This window comes from Atractosteus spatula, chromosome 7 (assembly GCF_055471065.1).
Source record: "Atractosteus spatula isolate fAtrSpa1 chromosome 7, fAtrSpa1.hap1, whole genome shotgun sequence".
Taxonomy (NCBI): domain Eukaryota; kingdom Metazoa; phylum Chordata; class Actinopteri; order Semionotiformes; family Lepisosteidae; genus Atractosteus; species Atractosteus spatula.
The window spans coordinates 60,245,008-60,257,918 of NC_142712.1; the positions used below are offsets into that span (position 1 = coordinate 60,245,008).

The 12,911-nt window shown below is 38.4% G+C and overlaps 1 protein-coding gene across 1 annotated transcript in view; it reads right to left on the reverse strand.

Annotated features, from left to right (window-relative positions):
• The window catches only part of LOC148831550 (talin-2), a 140,244-nt gene that overhangs the window by 54,440 nt on the left and 72,893 nt on the right, over positions 1-12,911 (reverse strand). Inside the window, exons 7-13 of the mRNA XM_088921607.1 lie at positions 10,419-10,561; positions 6,735-6,862; positions 6,101-6,164; positions 5,508-5,612; positions 3,253-3,408; positions 1,796-1,897; positions 468-544 (exon numbers count right to left, since the gene is read on the reverse strand). Coding sequence (XP_088777733.1) covers positions 468-544; positions 1,796-1,897; positions 3,253-3,408; positions 5,508-5,612; positions 6,101-6,164; positions 6,735-6,862; positions 10,419-10,561 — 775 coding nt within the window. The remainder of the gene's footprint in view (positions 1-467; positions 545-1,795; positions 1,898-3,252; positions 3,409-5,507; positions 5,613-6,100; positions 6,165-6,734; positions 6,863-10,418; positions 10,562-12,911) is intronic.

The window sequence follows — 12,911 nt, forward strand, 5'->3', positions numbered from 1 at the left end:
AGCCTGCTGTTTGTGTGGATCCTAAAGCCCCAGTATAGTGACAGGGACACTACACTGTTAAAAGGCACCGTCTTTCGGATGAGACATAAAAACAAGGTCCTGACTCTCCGTGGTATTAAAAATCCCAGGGTGTTCCTACAAATGAGTAGGGGTGTTACCCTGGCATCCTGGCTAAATTTCCCATTGGCCTTACCAATCATGGCCTCCTAATAATCCCCATCTATGAACTGGCTTCATCACTCTGTTCTCCTCCCCACTGAGAGCTGGTGTGTGGGGAGCGTTCTGGCGCACTTAGGCTGCCGTCGCATCATCCAGGTGGGGCTGCACACTGGTAGTGGTGGAGGAGATCCCCGTTACCTGTTAAGCACTTTGAGTGGAGTGTCCAGAAGAGCGCTATAAACATGTAAGGAATTCGTAATAGCAATAGCTTACCGACATCTAAAATAATAAAGAAACTATATTCTCACTTCTTTGGGGAGACTGATTCTTCCAGCATGGTGGATTCTTCATCTCCTTCCAACCCAAATCGATCTTTGCTTTGCTTCTGCAGGAAAAGGAGCAGATGATGCAGCGGCAAGAACAGTACAGCCCTTCAAATCAAACCTGAAGTGCTGTAAAGGCAGTGTCCCTCAGAGACCCAGGCAGGTCTGCCCACTTGCTTCTGAATGACTCACTCTTCCCGCGTCATGGACATCTTCATTAGGGATTTAAATTGCCTGTGTTTTTATCTTGTTTCTCTTTTTGCCCCTTCAACATTTAGCAATTCAGCCAATAAAAACCTTCTTATCGACTGTTGCACAGAACATACAATCGAGCTCATTAATTAAATTCCAATGAGCTGTTTAGGGATTAAGGGAGGTGGAGGGTCATTAATTCAATATTTCTATGTGGTTCACCAATAATCACGGAGTTACCTGTGTGAGTAACACTGTTTGATCAGCGAATATTCTTTAATTCTTTTAAAAGCATCTCTTTAAGCACTGTAATGCATAGTCTATGTATTAAGCTTCTGTTTTCAATTGCACCCACTGTACAAGATCTCTTTTTACTAGTCACCCCAACATTACATACATTTCTCGCACAAATGTCGCTGAGATATTAGGGACACAACATAAAAATTCACCACACCTCAGTGCATCATTTTCAGCTTCAAGACTTTTGTTTAAGATAAGTTGTTTCGCTGCTTTTGCACATCTGATGGTGAATGTACTGTAAGTGATGTTGACTTTTATCATATTTTATCTTGGCATCAGTTTCCTCCCATTCCCTTGACAACATAAATCAATCACAACTAGGTAATGTCTAAAGGTAAAATTATATTTAAAAAAGTGTTTGGTTAAGTGTTTAAATTGCAGCTTTAATTTACGTTACTTTAAGTTACAAGTAAGAAAAATTAGTGATAAGATTAAAAAATGTTCTAAGTACTATGAAAAAAATGAACTATGCTGTATTTACAGTATGTAGCTACAAGTGAAACACTTCCTCTACCTTATGGTCCCCCATCACACTATTCTACTGATTGTTATGGAGAAAAAATCTACTAATTTAAGGAGCATGGGCTAAGTTTACTTTCTTACTGTCCTTAATGCTGATATTTTCCTAAATTTACATACACTGTATATGTACAGTATACAGTATGTTCATTATGGGTTATGACTTTCCGGTCCCTAACTATTTTGCATTGTTTTCCCACTACCTAAACTCAAAATGCTCTTACGGCCTCATACATCTTGGGTGGCAATATTAGCTGATCACAGTGCAAAAACTCACCGAACTCAACATTCATCTTACTTGCCTTTTTAAGGATGATGTCAATGTATCCAGCAATGAGTTGTGAGATCTGTTCACCTTCAGTGGTCTGGACAGAGTAGTAACTCTCCTGATACTCCCCAAAATCCTAGAGAATTAAAGAGTTTTTTTTACCACTTAAGAAAATGTCACTGTCCAACAACCACTCACATAACATCCACTGGAATCTTCCATCTGTCTGAACACATGGATTGAAAGATCAGTTGAAAATGGTTTAATGATGTAATACTTTCTTAAATGTTGTGCTTGGATTCCAAACCAATGATGCTCCCTTATGATGGCTACTGAAATAGCTGCTGGTAATGAGGCTGAGATATACAGACATGCACAGGGTTTGGGTCATGCATTCTTTCCAAAAGACAGATCATAAAGTCATCTCAAAAGTGTAAAAGATCTAAGTGATTTAACTTCATGTTCTTTAGTAGAAACAAAAAGGCAGAATTTCATGGATCCCAGTAAGAGTTAATGTTATAATTTGAGCTTTTCCACAGATGTGAAATACAGTGTAATCAGGGGAATTTGAATCCTTTATGCTACATTAATGCTCATAATGTCGCTCTGTGCTAGCCCCAAGCTCAGAACAAACAAAACACCTCTTCCTATTTCAACACGTGTCCTCCCTTGATAACTGGACTCAATACCTGTGGAAGATCTGAATCAAAACCTTTTAATGGGAGGTCAACAGACACTCCATTTAAAGGCACGTCCTGAGAGATTGTGCTGCTATAAGAATAGCATAGTGTCTCGGTCAAGATAAAAAAATGCAGCACATCTATAATGCAATCTGTTAGCAAAAAAAAAATGAAAGCATAAAAATTTGAAAGCTGTGCCACATTCATTGTGTAACTGTGCATTTATATGACTTCTAAAGTCAAGACACTTAGTTGTTTGGTCTTTACCATCTACATAGCCTTTACAGCTCTCATGAACACTTACTCTCTTCTGGCTCTGTTATGCCAAGTTTGCACATTCCTTTCACAAAATGAACTTCTCAAAGTGTAAGATGTACAGTAATAGTGGCACTCTCTGAACCTCAAAGCTTTTCTTTGCAAAACAATTACTCTATGGTAACTGGAGCTAGCATATGTTTCTGCAAGGATTTTTTTTATTATTGATCATAAGACATCAATGATTAAACAAAAATCCTTTAAAAAAATTACTTAAAATATCCTTCTCAGCCAACACAAACTAAACTAGTCATTAAAGTAAATGTAATCTAATTCTCATTTAGGCAACATTTCATAGTGTTTGGTTCCACCGAAAAGATTCTGTTGTGCTTCCAAAACAGAGGAAAATGGCCAGCAAAACCAGCGACCACCTGTTGGTTTTGTCATTTCAAGCTACTGCTAATTAAGAGAGGCTTAGCAGAGCCTCTGGCAGAGTGTGGGGTTGAAAGAATTTGGCAAATGGCTCCTTCCATGAGGGAAAAGTGAGGCAGCTTACCAGTGTGAAGCTTTTTGGTGAGGCAGCCCACCTCTTCACAGTAGTCAAAGGCCACTCCTGCACGACGTCCTTGGTCTTTTCATCCACGCGCATCACCGAGTCTTTGGTTATGCCCAGCAAACGGGGGACCAGTTTGTTCTTGCTTTTCATTTTTTCCTGAAATACACCAATTTTTTTCCTTTTACCTTTCACATAACTCAACTCCGAGGAGCGCTCTGCTAAATAACCACCTGCACCAAAACGGCCTGCAGCACATGGCCCTCTCACGGCCACTCGGCGTGCGACAGACCGTCGTTTTTGGGACCCAGAGCGGGAAGTACCATTTCAGAGAAGGAGGCAGACTATTATAAAGGCAAATCTTTGAAGTTTACCTTTCCTTAAGAATTATAACCATTCTCATTACCCCATAATTACCACTCAAGTGTTGTAATAATCACAGTACTGTGCAGGCTTGATCCTCTTACACTTTGATTTCAATTATATACCTCAAAAGAAGCTGGCAAGGTTTAGTAAGTTGTTAACATGCTATAAAAAGCCACCATCTTCCTGACAGCCTGCACTTCAGTCAGAGCTGAAATTGAACTAAATAGCTACCACCAGCTGCCCTGCTGGTCAGTGCGGGGTGAAGCCAGGATATAAGAAGGTGACTCTGCCAGGGGCAGAACTCATCCTGGCAGGGTGGCAGAAAGCAACCAGTGAAGTATCTGCCTGCTCTGTGCCCCGTGAAAAATCACTCCACTTTCAGCTCCCCGTGTAGACAGATTTGGCACCCACCCCAAAGCAATAAATCCTAACATAAATTAGGAAGCAAAATACTTTACACAGCCTCGGGCTATTGTTCTTTTCCAGGTTCGAAAGATACATTTCACCAGATGACAAAGAAATAGACTTTCGGCTCTTCAGAAGTAAAGCTCTCCTTACAGACAGATGTCAAAGAAACAAACCGCTTTCATCATATGAACGTGAAAAAGAGTGTTGTTTTTTTTTTTAAATGTGAATTCTGGAGATGCATGACATCCTACATTAATAAAAACTCAGAGTGGAAACAAATATATTCTGTAAAAGTATTTTATTCCCTAAATGTAGATAGGGCTATTTTTAAATTTCAGCTGACTTAAAAAAACAACAGCAAGCTTAGCGTTACTCAATGAAAGATAACCAAGATGAAAATACATTTAGAACAGTGTAATATAGCTACCAAACATAACTGTAAGAGACAAATCAACCCACTTTTTTTTCAATTGTAATTCCTTACTAGCCAGTAGATAGGGGACCAATAGAATTCAACTGCTTTCTTTTAGAATGTGGACTTACCACATTTATTAAAGGAAGGTTGTAGTATTAGAGCCTTGCTTTTAAAAGGTGCTTATTAGAATACAAGTTATACATTATTTTGACCAGCAGCAAAAGAAATCCCAGACTCCTGTTAATAAAGGTAGACAAAGAAGAATGCTCATTCTTTCATGTTACTTATCACATGACTCACTGAGCCATTGTTCACAAAGTGTCTGACAGAATAAGAAATAATCCCAGAGCTCTCTGCTGAGGAGAAATAAGATTTCTTTTTGTATAAAATGTTTTGTGAAGCTTTTTGCTCTTTTATTATGAAAGTTGCCTTTCCTTTAGGCGCTGTATAATTACTAGCAAAAAAAAAACAACACTGTGGGGCACACAGCTCAGGTATGCTCTCTATCTGTCTTCAGTGTGAATGCCAGATGAGCATTTTTGAAACATCTGGTAGGCTTTAAGTTCACTTTGCAGGTGGAATTGGATTTTCTAAAAAGGGCTTTCATCCCCACCTAGAAACAAGTCAAAATTCTTTTCATATCTCGGAGCCTTACATAATGGTTTATTACTGCAACCTGGGAAGATCTGAAAGAGGCATGCAAAAGACTGAAATCTAGCACCAGCAAATATAACCAACCTCCACAAAAATCTGTTGTTGACATATCTGTCTGTGGTCTGCTTGTTGAGACAGCAAAGATCTGCACACAAAGCAAACGTTTTTGAAAACTGACTTCTAATCTGTGTCATCCCCTCCTTACCGGCACTTCCACGTGTACAGTATGCCAGGCACGGTCTGATCTTTTCCAGACCAGAACATTAAAAAGGTACTCAGAGCAATTTAAACACATTTCAGCACACTTGAATACAGGACTCAAATACTGTGCTTGATTAAAACACACAACCAGACCTCTGCACCTCCGGTTTTTTCCTCACAGAGCTACAAGACGCCAGTCTGTGTTCTCACTTACCTTCACCAGGAAGAACGATACTCCATATGTCCGCAGAGATCGTGCCAGCTTGACGTATTTTACTTTTGCTTCTATCTCAGTCATCTCTCCACAGTTTTTGTGTTCCTGTAGTTTAGAAGGAAAGGCACTTTTAACTCTTTCAACAATGACTGTAAAAAAAGATAAAAATTAAAACCTACCCCTAATTAGAGCTGATGGTTCACCATCTAATGTACGCTATGCAACAGTGCGTTAAAAACAAAAGAAGATGCACTGCTTATTAAATCAGAACAATCTTTAAATCTCAAAATGAATTCACTGGCTCTTGGGAGCTTTTGAAATCTAAGACGGCATTCTGAAAGGGCAAACCATTATTCAGAATACAGGCTTTGCCACTAGATATGAAATTAAATCTCTTTTGTTCAAATTATATATTTACATGTTACAAGCAAATGAAGTGTGTATTAAAAATTCCCATAAACTTCATATTAAACTAAAAATGATTCAAGCATATAAAACTGCTGAAAGATATTTTGCAGTATGATATTCAGGTATTTAGTGTTTGTTTCATGCTGAATATTGGGCTACCACCACAAAATTAAAAAGACATTTACCTGAAATATTTTCTTTTCTGCTCCCCTCTGTTTGATGTACTCTTTAGGCAGAAACTCCTTTAGGCTAAAAAAAAAAGTAGCATATATCCATAATCAGAAATTTTAAAATGTGCCTTCTTTATCTTTAACTTAACATCAAACCTCTCCTCTCGTTAAAATGGACTAGATTAACATCTGTGAAAAGATGGGGTTTAAATAGTTTAATATTTTATATCAATCTGTTTTAATCCATCACTGATTCTGTAATACCAACAAGCTACTGGATTCTTCTACGGGTCTATGAATTACAAGGTTTGAAAGACACCACTGGAGAAATGCATTGACTGTTACCTAAGTAGCACTCAAAGCTTCTTTACACACAAACTCTACAGGATCTATATTCTTGCCTGTTTCAGTCTTTCTAGATTTGTTTAACCCATTTGTGGTTGGAATAGCAAGAAGTGCTTCTAAACAACTTCTAAACATTATGGTAACATGCAAAACCTATAGTTAATGTCAGTTCAGACAAATAAAAAAAATGATTTGTAATGCTATATTATATTTCTCTAGAATATCTAGAAGTTCTCTGTGATGCTATGATGGGAATTCTAAGGTAAAAAAAATTGCACGTTGGCTATTATAAATATAGGCTTACTCTAGAAATCCAGGCTTATGTTTGTGTTCTACATGAGGCCCAAACTGGATCTGAGCCTGTATTCCTCCAAACTCGCAGGCTTTATCAAAAGAGACAGGATGAGAGCCATTTAAAATGTCATCACGGGCCTAAAAGACAGCAGATTGAAAAGAGACATTTTCAAGTCTGTAATTAAACTTTTAAGATGACACATAAGAATATAAAAGTGTCAGAACATACTGTAAGGAAAGTTACAAAACACCAGCAAATTTTTAGTCCATCTAATTAATTTGGTTGTTAGCAGCTCATTGATCCAGTGATCATGACTGTTCCTGAAAGGAACCTGAAACATCAATACAACGTTCCACACTCATATAGCCCATTGTGTGAAGAAAGTCTTCCTGTTCATAGTCTTAAATGCACCTCTTATTAATTCCACTCAAGATGACCATTTTGTATACATTCTGCCAGTTTGAATGCACATGCGAGAATGTTCCCGAGTATCACCATGATTGAACATTATAAAGTCACATAGCACAGGATCAGTCAAGTAGAATGAAGGTTATGCTTGGAAAGATACTGTATGAACACTGCAGCAAACGTGTTCCAAATAGTGTAATTAGGATGCCACAGTATGCAACCGAGATCAAACGGCATGGGGGTTTTCTCAGCTGTGAACAACAGGCTGTTCAATGTCCTATTGAAGTGAAACATGAAACATGTACTGTAGTACGATCAAGCTATTGGTTGCATTAGTGGGTTCACTTTTTCACTCATTTATGTTATCAGAAATTTGAGGGGAAAAAGTACAATGAAGGACCAACACTTTCATGGTGATCTCCTTGTTGGTTCCAGCAACCCTTGTGATCAGCCGAGGAATAAGTCTAAAGGAACTGCCCCATTTCTAGGGCTCTTTACTAGAAAAGAACAGCAGCTGCATTTATATTATAACAGGTCTTCCAAGTGGGTATTTACCTCTTTAGAACTAATAGTTGAACCGCAAAGTAACATCAACATTATTTGTGTTTTTTTTCCCAGCAATCTCATCATACACATTTTAAGGTGTTTCAATAATGTTACATAACTTTCATTTTTCACAATTTGACAGGGTTCACAAAAAAAAGGTTTGTTTCTACCTGTGGCTAGGAAAACATTTTTCTTTCTTGATTACACAATCTGTCAGGTTCACAGGCATTTGTATGTGCTGCAGCTAAAGCCTGAAGCTACATATTTCATAAACTAAACCCAACTTGCTCATGTAATGCTTTATGTCTATCCGATAAAGAATTACGACTCTGTGTATAGATGAGCAATGCATACAGACTTGCTAAGAATAAATACCAGGCAGCCAACATTTTTAGGGTCCTGTTAGTTGAAATAGGCATTATCAGCCCTGGCATCTCAGATAAGCATTTACAAAAGAGAACAGGCAGTAAATGTAAATGGCACATCCCTGGAGGAAAGAGCCAAGGAGGTAAAGAGAGAAGAAAACTACAACTGTTAAAGACCTGCCAGTATCCCTGGGGGTCAGATCTCACACATACTGGACGTGCATGGCGCCACCTTTGCCATACAGACAAGTCTGTTTTGTGTAGCCTTCTATACTTTTGGAAAAGCTGAGCTAAAGAGCCAGGAATTATCTGAAGCCTCTCTGAAATGAGGGCACTGTCCTATACGGTTCTGTTGCCGATGGAAATATACTGTAACATTCTCAAATAGAAAATCAGATGCAAACGCATTTACGGTATAATAAATCCCTCCCAGAAACCACATACGGATGATCTCTAAGGCAGGTGGGAAGCGTTCTGGGCTCCTCGTGATGAACTGTAGGATTTCGCGATGCCATTAGCAGCTGCTGGGCAGAAAACTCCCAGCAGAGGTAATTTAGTTTGAATTGAACTGGAACACTCTCAGAGACCCTTAGAGACAATTCTCGTTTTGAGCCGCACTCGAATATTAGGGCGGGCAAATTCATGTAAGCGGCAGATCATTAATAAACATTTCAGTTAATTTGTAAGAGGCTCCCTACGGATTTCATAGGAGTGCTATCATAATTCAAGATTCCTCCCCGATTTACAGTACGACAACAGGAGACAACACATGTATGGCAGGTATCTAGGAATAGGAAGGACCAAACCAGCAGGCTCATTCACCTTTCCCTACATGGCACATGTCTGTACTTAACGCAGATCAAGGGGAAGAGATAGCGATCATTTTGTCTATACAATGTAACCACAGGAAGATGACCTGTCTGTCAGACTTTTCATATCACCTTCCTTCTGTTTTGGCTAAACCTCTTTAATGACACTTGCACACTAACGGGATGGGGTGACGGACACTGCAGGTCAGTAGCTGTATTGGGGGGTCAGCTAGTGGTCAGCACCCTTTAGCGTCAGTCCACAAGCAAAGCCTGCCTGTCACCCAAAGGGTGGAGAAATCGGTTAGACCTCTCTTGGGACCGTTGGAAGGACAACACCGACAGTGAACCCTCCTAACTGCTTGCTCAGCTGACCCCATAGAAGCCAATGTTAACGGTTTAGAAAACCTACGTGTGGCACAATAATGAAGAACCGTGCTACAGTACCAGACAACGGTGAAGCTCAGGCAGATGTCTTGGCTTTGCATTCCCTTCACTGTGCACTGTAATTACTCTCTTAACATGAGACCGTAAACGTATGACCTGCTAAGCAGTGCAGCTAAGCAAGTACAGTACAGACTCTGTCATAAACACTAGGTGCATTGTCTGGATTTTTAACATTCCAAACAGTTTGAGAGAAAAATATTTAAATTACTTATTCAATTTAGGGGATTTTAAGTTTGCAAGTCCAAATGATAAATTCTTTATAACAGTGATGTATAAACAGAACAATAAGAGTGTTTGAATAACCTGATAGGGACATCTTCTAATGATGATTTTCATGTGTATTAACAGTTTGATTAAATGGTTTAATAGTCCATGGTCATGAACGCATTAGTTATTTCAGTGTGATCTGCAACTGAAGTTGCACGATTTAACTGAAGTTCAATCTGTTAATTGTATTGTAAATTACAATTGTGTCATTTATTGTATCCTATTTTTTTTCTTTTCGTTAATCTAATCCCTATAAATTCCTGTCCTTCTACTCTTCTATCCCTCTTAACGAGCTCGCGGACAAAGCATTTCATTACCACAACACCGCTGTACGCTGTACTGTTTGTGCATTGATCAATAAACCTTGATTGATTGAAGTGTTGGCAAAATATTATACAGAGAAGGTTCAGAATGCATTAGACCAACAACCAGAAAAATAAAATTTTAATCAAACATTGATTGATGGATGTCAACTTGCTCAATGGTACAAGCATCACAAAACCCAGTTTAACACTTTCATTAGACTAAAATGTTTCATTTAAATCAGCTACTTTAATGGCTTCAAACAAATTCGGAAAAAGTTCAGAATTACTTCATGCTTTATTTCATATTATTTCCTAAAAATAAAAGTTGAATTCTGATACATATGCACATTAGATATTAAATGAGACCACTTCCTGCCATTCTATGGAGCTATGCCATATTTACCGTTTGGTTTTACAGTTCTGCTTCACTTCTTCTACTTTCCTTTAAGCATGAAGGCAAGGGAGACCCCAGATAAACGCTCTGTGATTTAAAACAAACCTTTTGGATTCCCTGATCAGAACGTGGGCTTTCACGAAGGCACGTTTTACCTGCACGTAGAGCAAGTTGAGCTGCACGGGGTCTCTGGAATCGACATTCTGGTCAGAGTAGAAGAACTTGCGCCTCAGAAGCAGCGTTTCATTCTCGTCCACCCCCTGCTCCCTGAAGGTACGACTGTGATCCAGCCAGTTCACTGCAAACAGAAGTGAAAATACCCCATCAGTGTACCAGCACAAGGGAATCGTCTTTGGTTTTCACTAACTCCCCACAGATACAACAGCCCCAGTGAAATCTCCTTTCTCCTACTTGTAAGCTGTAGAGCAGAAACTGATCTGCATTTACAGTGCTAGGAAGGGTATCCTCTGATCTCTGCAAGTAATTTTTGCCTTTTGACACTGCAAGAACTGAAATCACAGGACTGTCACTGGAAGGTCATCATCTGACAAATATTCATATCAGCACGTCTGTGAGGGAGTTCAACATGTATAACTAAAACGTGAATCTTCAATAATAAGGCACAATAACAGAATTAGTACTTAAATTGTACTCAAACTGCTCTGCTCATAAATAGCACCTACACATTAGGAACTTAAGTGTAGATCTTGGCTGTTGCAAGCATTACTATGGGAGTGAAGTTTTTCGATTTTTTTTTAAGTTTATGTCTAAGATCGACTGACTGCATAATGCGTACCATGTAAGTGTAAATGTAAAGTAGTTGGTTTTGTTGTTTTTGTATTTGAGGTGCACTAGGGCAAATTCCAATTAACATTTTTGACATGGCAATAAAGTATTGAATCTTGATTGTCACAAAACACTTTCACTCGCTGTAAAATGCCACATGATATGGTGAATACAAGTTTGTGCTCAATTTGATTTTGTACTGACAAAAGGTATAAATACTGTATTAACTCTGCAAACCTCAAAAAATCCAACACATTTGGGTTGCTCCTGTTTTGTGATTGCTTTTCAGTTCCTCTGAAAAGGTTTCTAAGCAACAAATATTAATGATCATTGTCGTGTGATAAAATACTGTAAGACCAGACTAAAGAAGCAAAATACCTACAAAATTAGACATGGGTGATTAAACAATGAAATGAATCAATTTAATTCATAAGGACAAAATTCTGGCTTGTGTTTTCCCAAGCCACCAAATAAAGAGGTTAATGAAAGAAAAAAAATGAATTGTTTAGTACTTATGAACTCCACTTGACTCATCTAATTATACAGTTTTCAGTAGTAGGCACTTACATAATTAACACCACTGATAAACGGTGCACTTCTAATCTCGGCTTACACTGATAGGACAAGGCAGAGCACTGTTCAACAACAGTCAAATGTTGTATGCATAAATCTCACGAAAGAAGAATATTTGGGCGAAGAAGGCGGTTTGGATTTTTTTAGATGCTTGCTGGGGTTAAGAAGTACAGTACGTAAACAATTTTTAGCATGACAGGTCCATGGCATACTGTTACTGTGACCAGACCTTGACATTACCTTGGGCAGTCCCAAGGGATCTGTACACACAGCTCCATGGTGAGAGGCTTTATAGCAGGACTGGTAGCCTCACATTAAAATAAAACAAAACTACAAAAACAACCATCACTAGCCATACACGCCCTTTTTATACCAAACAGAACACATTTAAATATGCATTTCCACACCGATAACCAAAAATTGAATTAAACTAACACCCAGTGAGGCTATTTACAGAAAACAAGGCCTGTTTTGGCAGTCTCTAGTGGCTGATCAACTGAGACAAGAGTCAAGAGTCAATTACCAGATACTTTTAGCCAGGGACTAAGGAGAAATGACCTTAAAACATAAAAAAGTGATTCTGTAGGATTAGTTACAGCAAGACCTTGGCATTAGATCTCAGACAAAAAATGAAACTGAAAGGAGCTTAATGTATCTTGTTCACGGTAACCACAAATTAAAATGGGACCACCCTGATCTTCTGCCTCTTAATCTTAACTATGACATATAATGTAAAAACCAAGATAACTGTAGCTGCTCTCCTTTGCTTGAAATGTTCTGTGTTTACAAAAACTGCCTGTACTGTTATAAATAGATAACAGTTAACCTGTCCAATCAATGAACGTTTCACCTGCCCTACATACAGTACAAAATTGTTAGCAAAAATGAAAAGTCAGAACAGATAAAGGGTCGAGTCTGGTGTAAATGCAATGTTTTGTACAGCTAATTTTAGCCACTTTAGCAAGACCTTAGGAAAACGGAAAGCAAAAAATTACATGCTGTTCCCAAACATTGGTGCAAATTTGACAAAACTTCAGTCCAAGGTCAGTGTCTAGTTAATTCATTCTGACTTCATCTGCACAGTGGCTGTTCTGAGTAAACACCATATGCTTCTTCCAGATGGAAACTGGATACTTTATTGAGGGAACACAAAGAAAGAAAATACTGACAAGATAAAACTAAAGCCCTGTTAGAAAAAGACTACTTAAAGCTCAATGTTTTAAGCTCTTTTTGTCAATAATCAAAAAATGTACACCAGAAAGAAAGGGTTAATACATGGTCAAACCAAA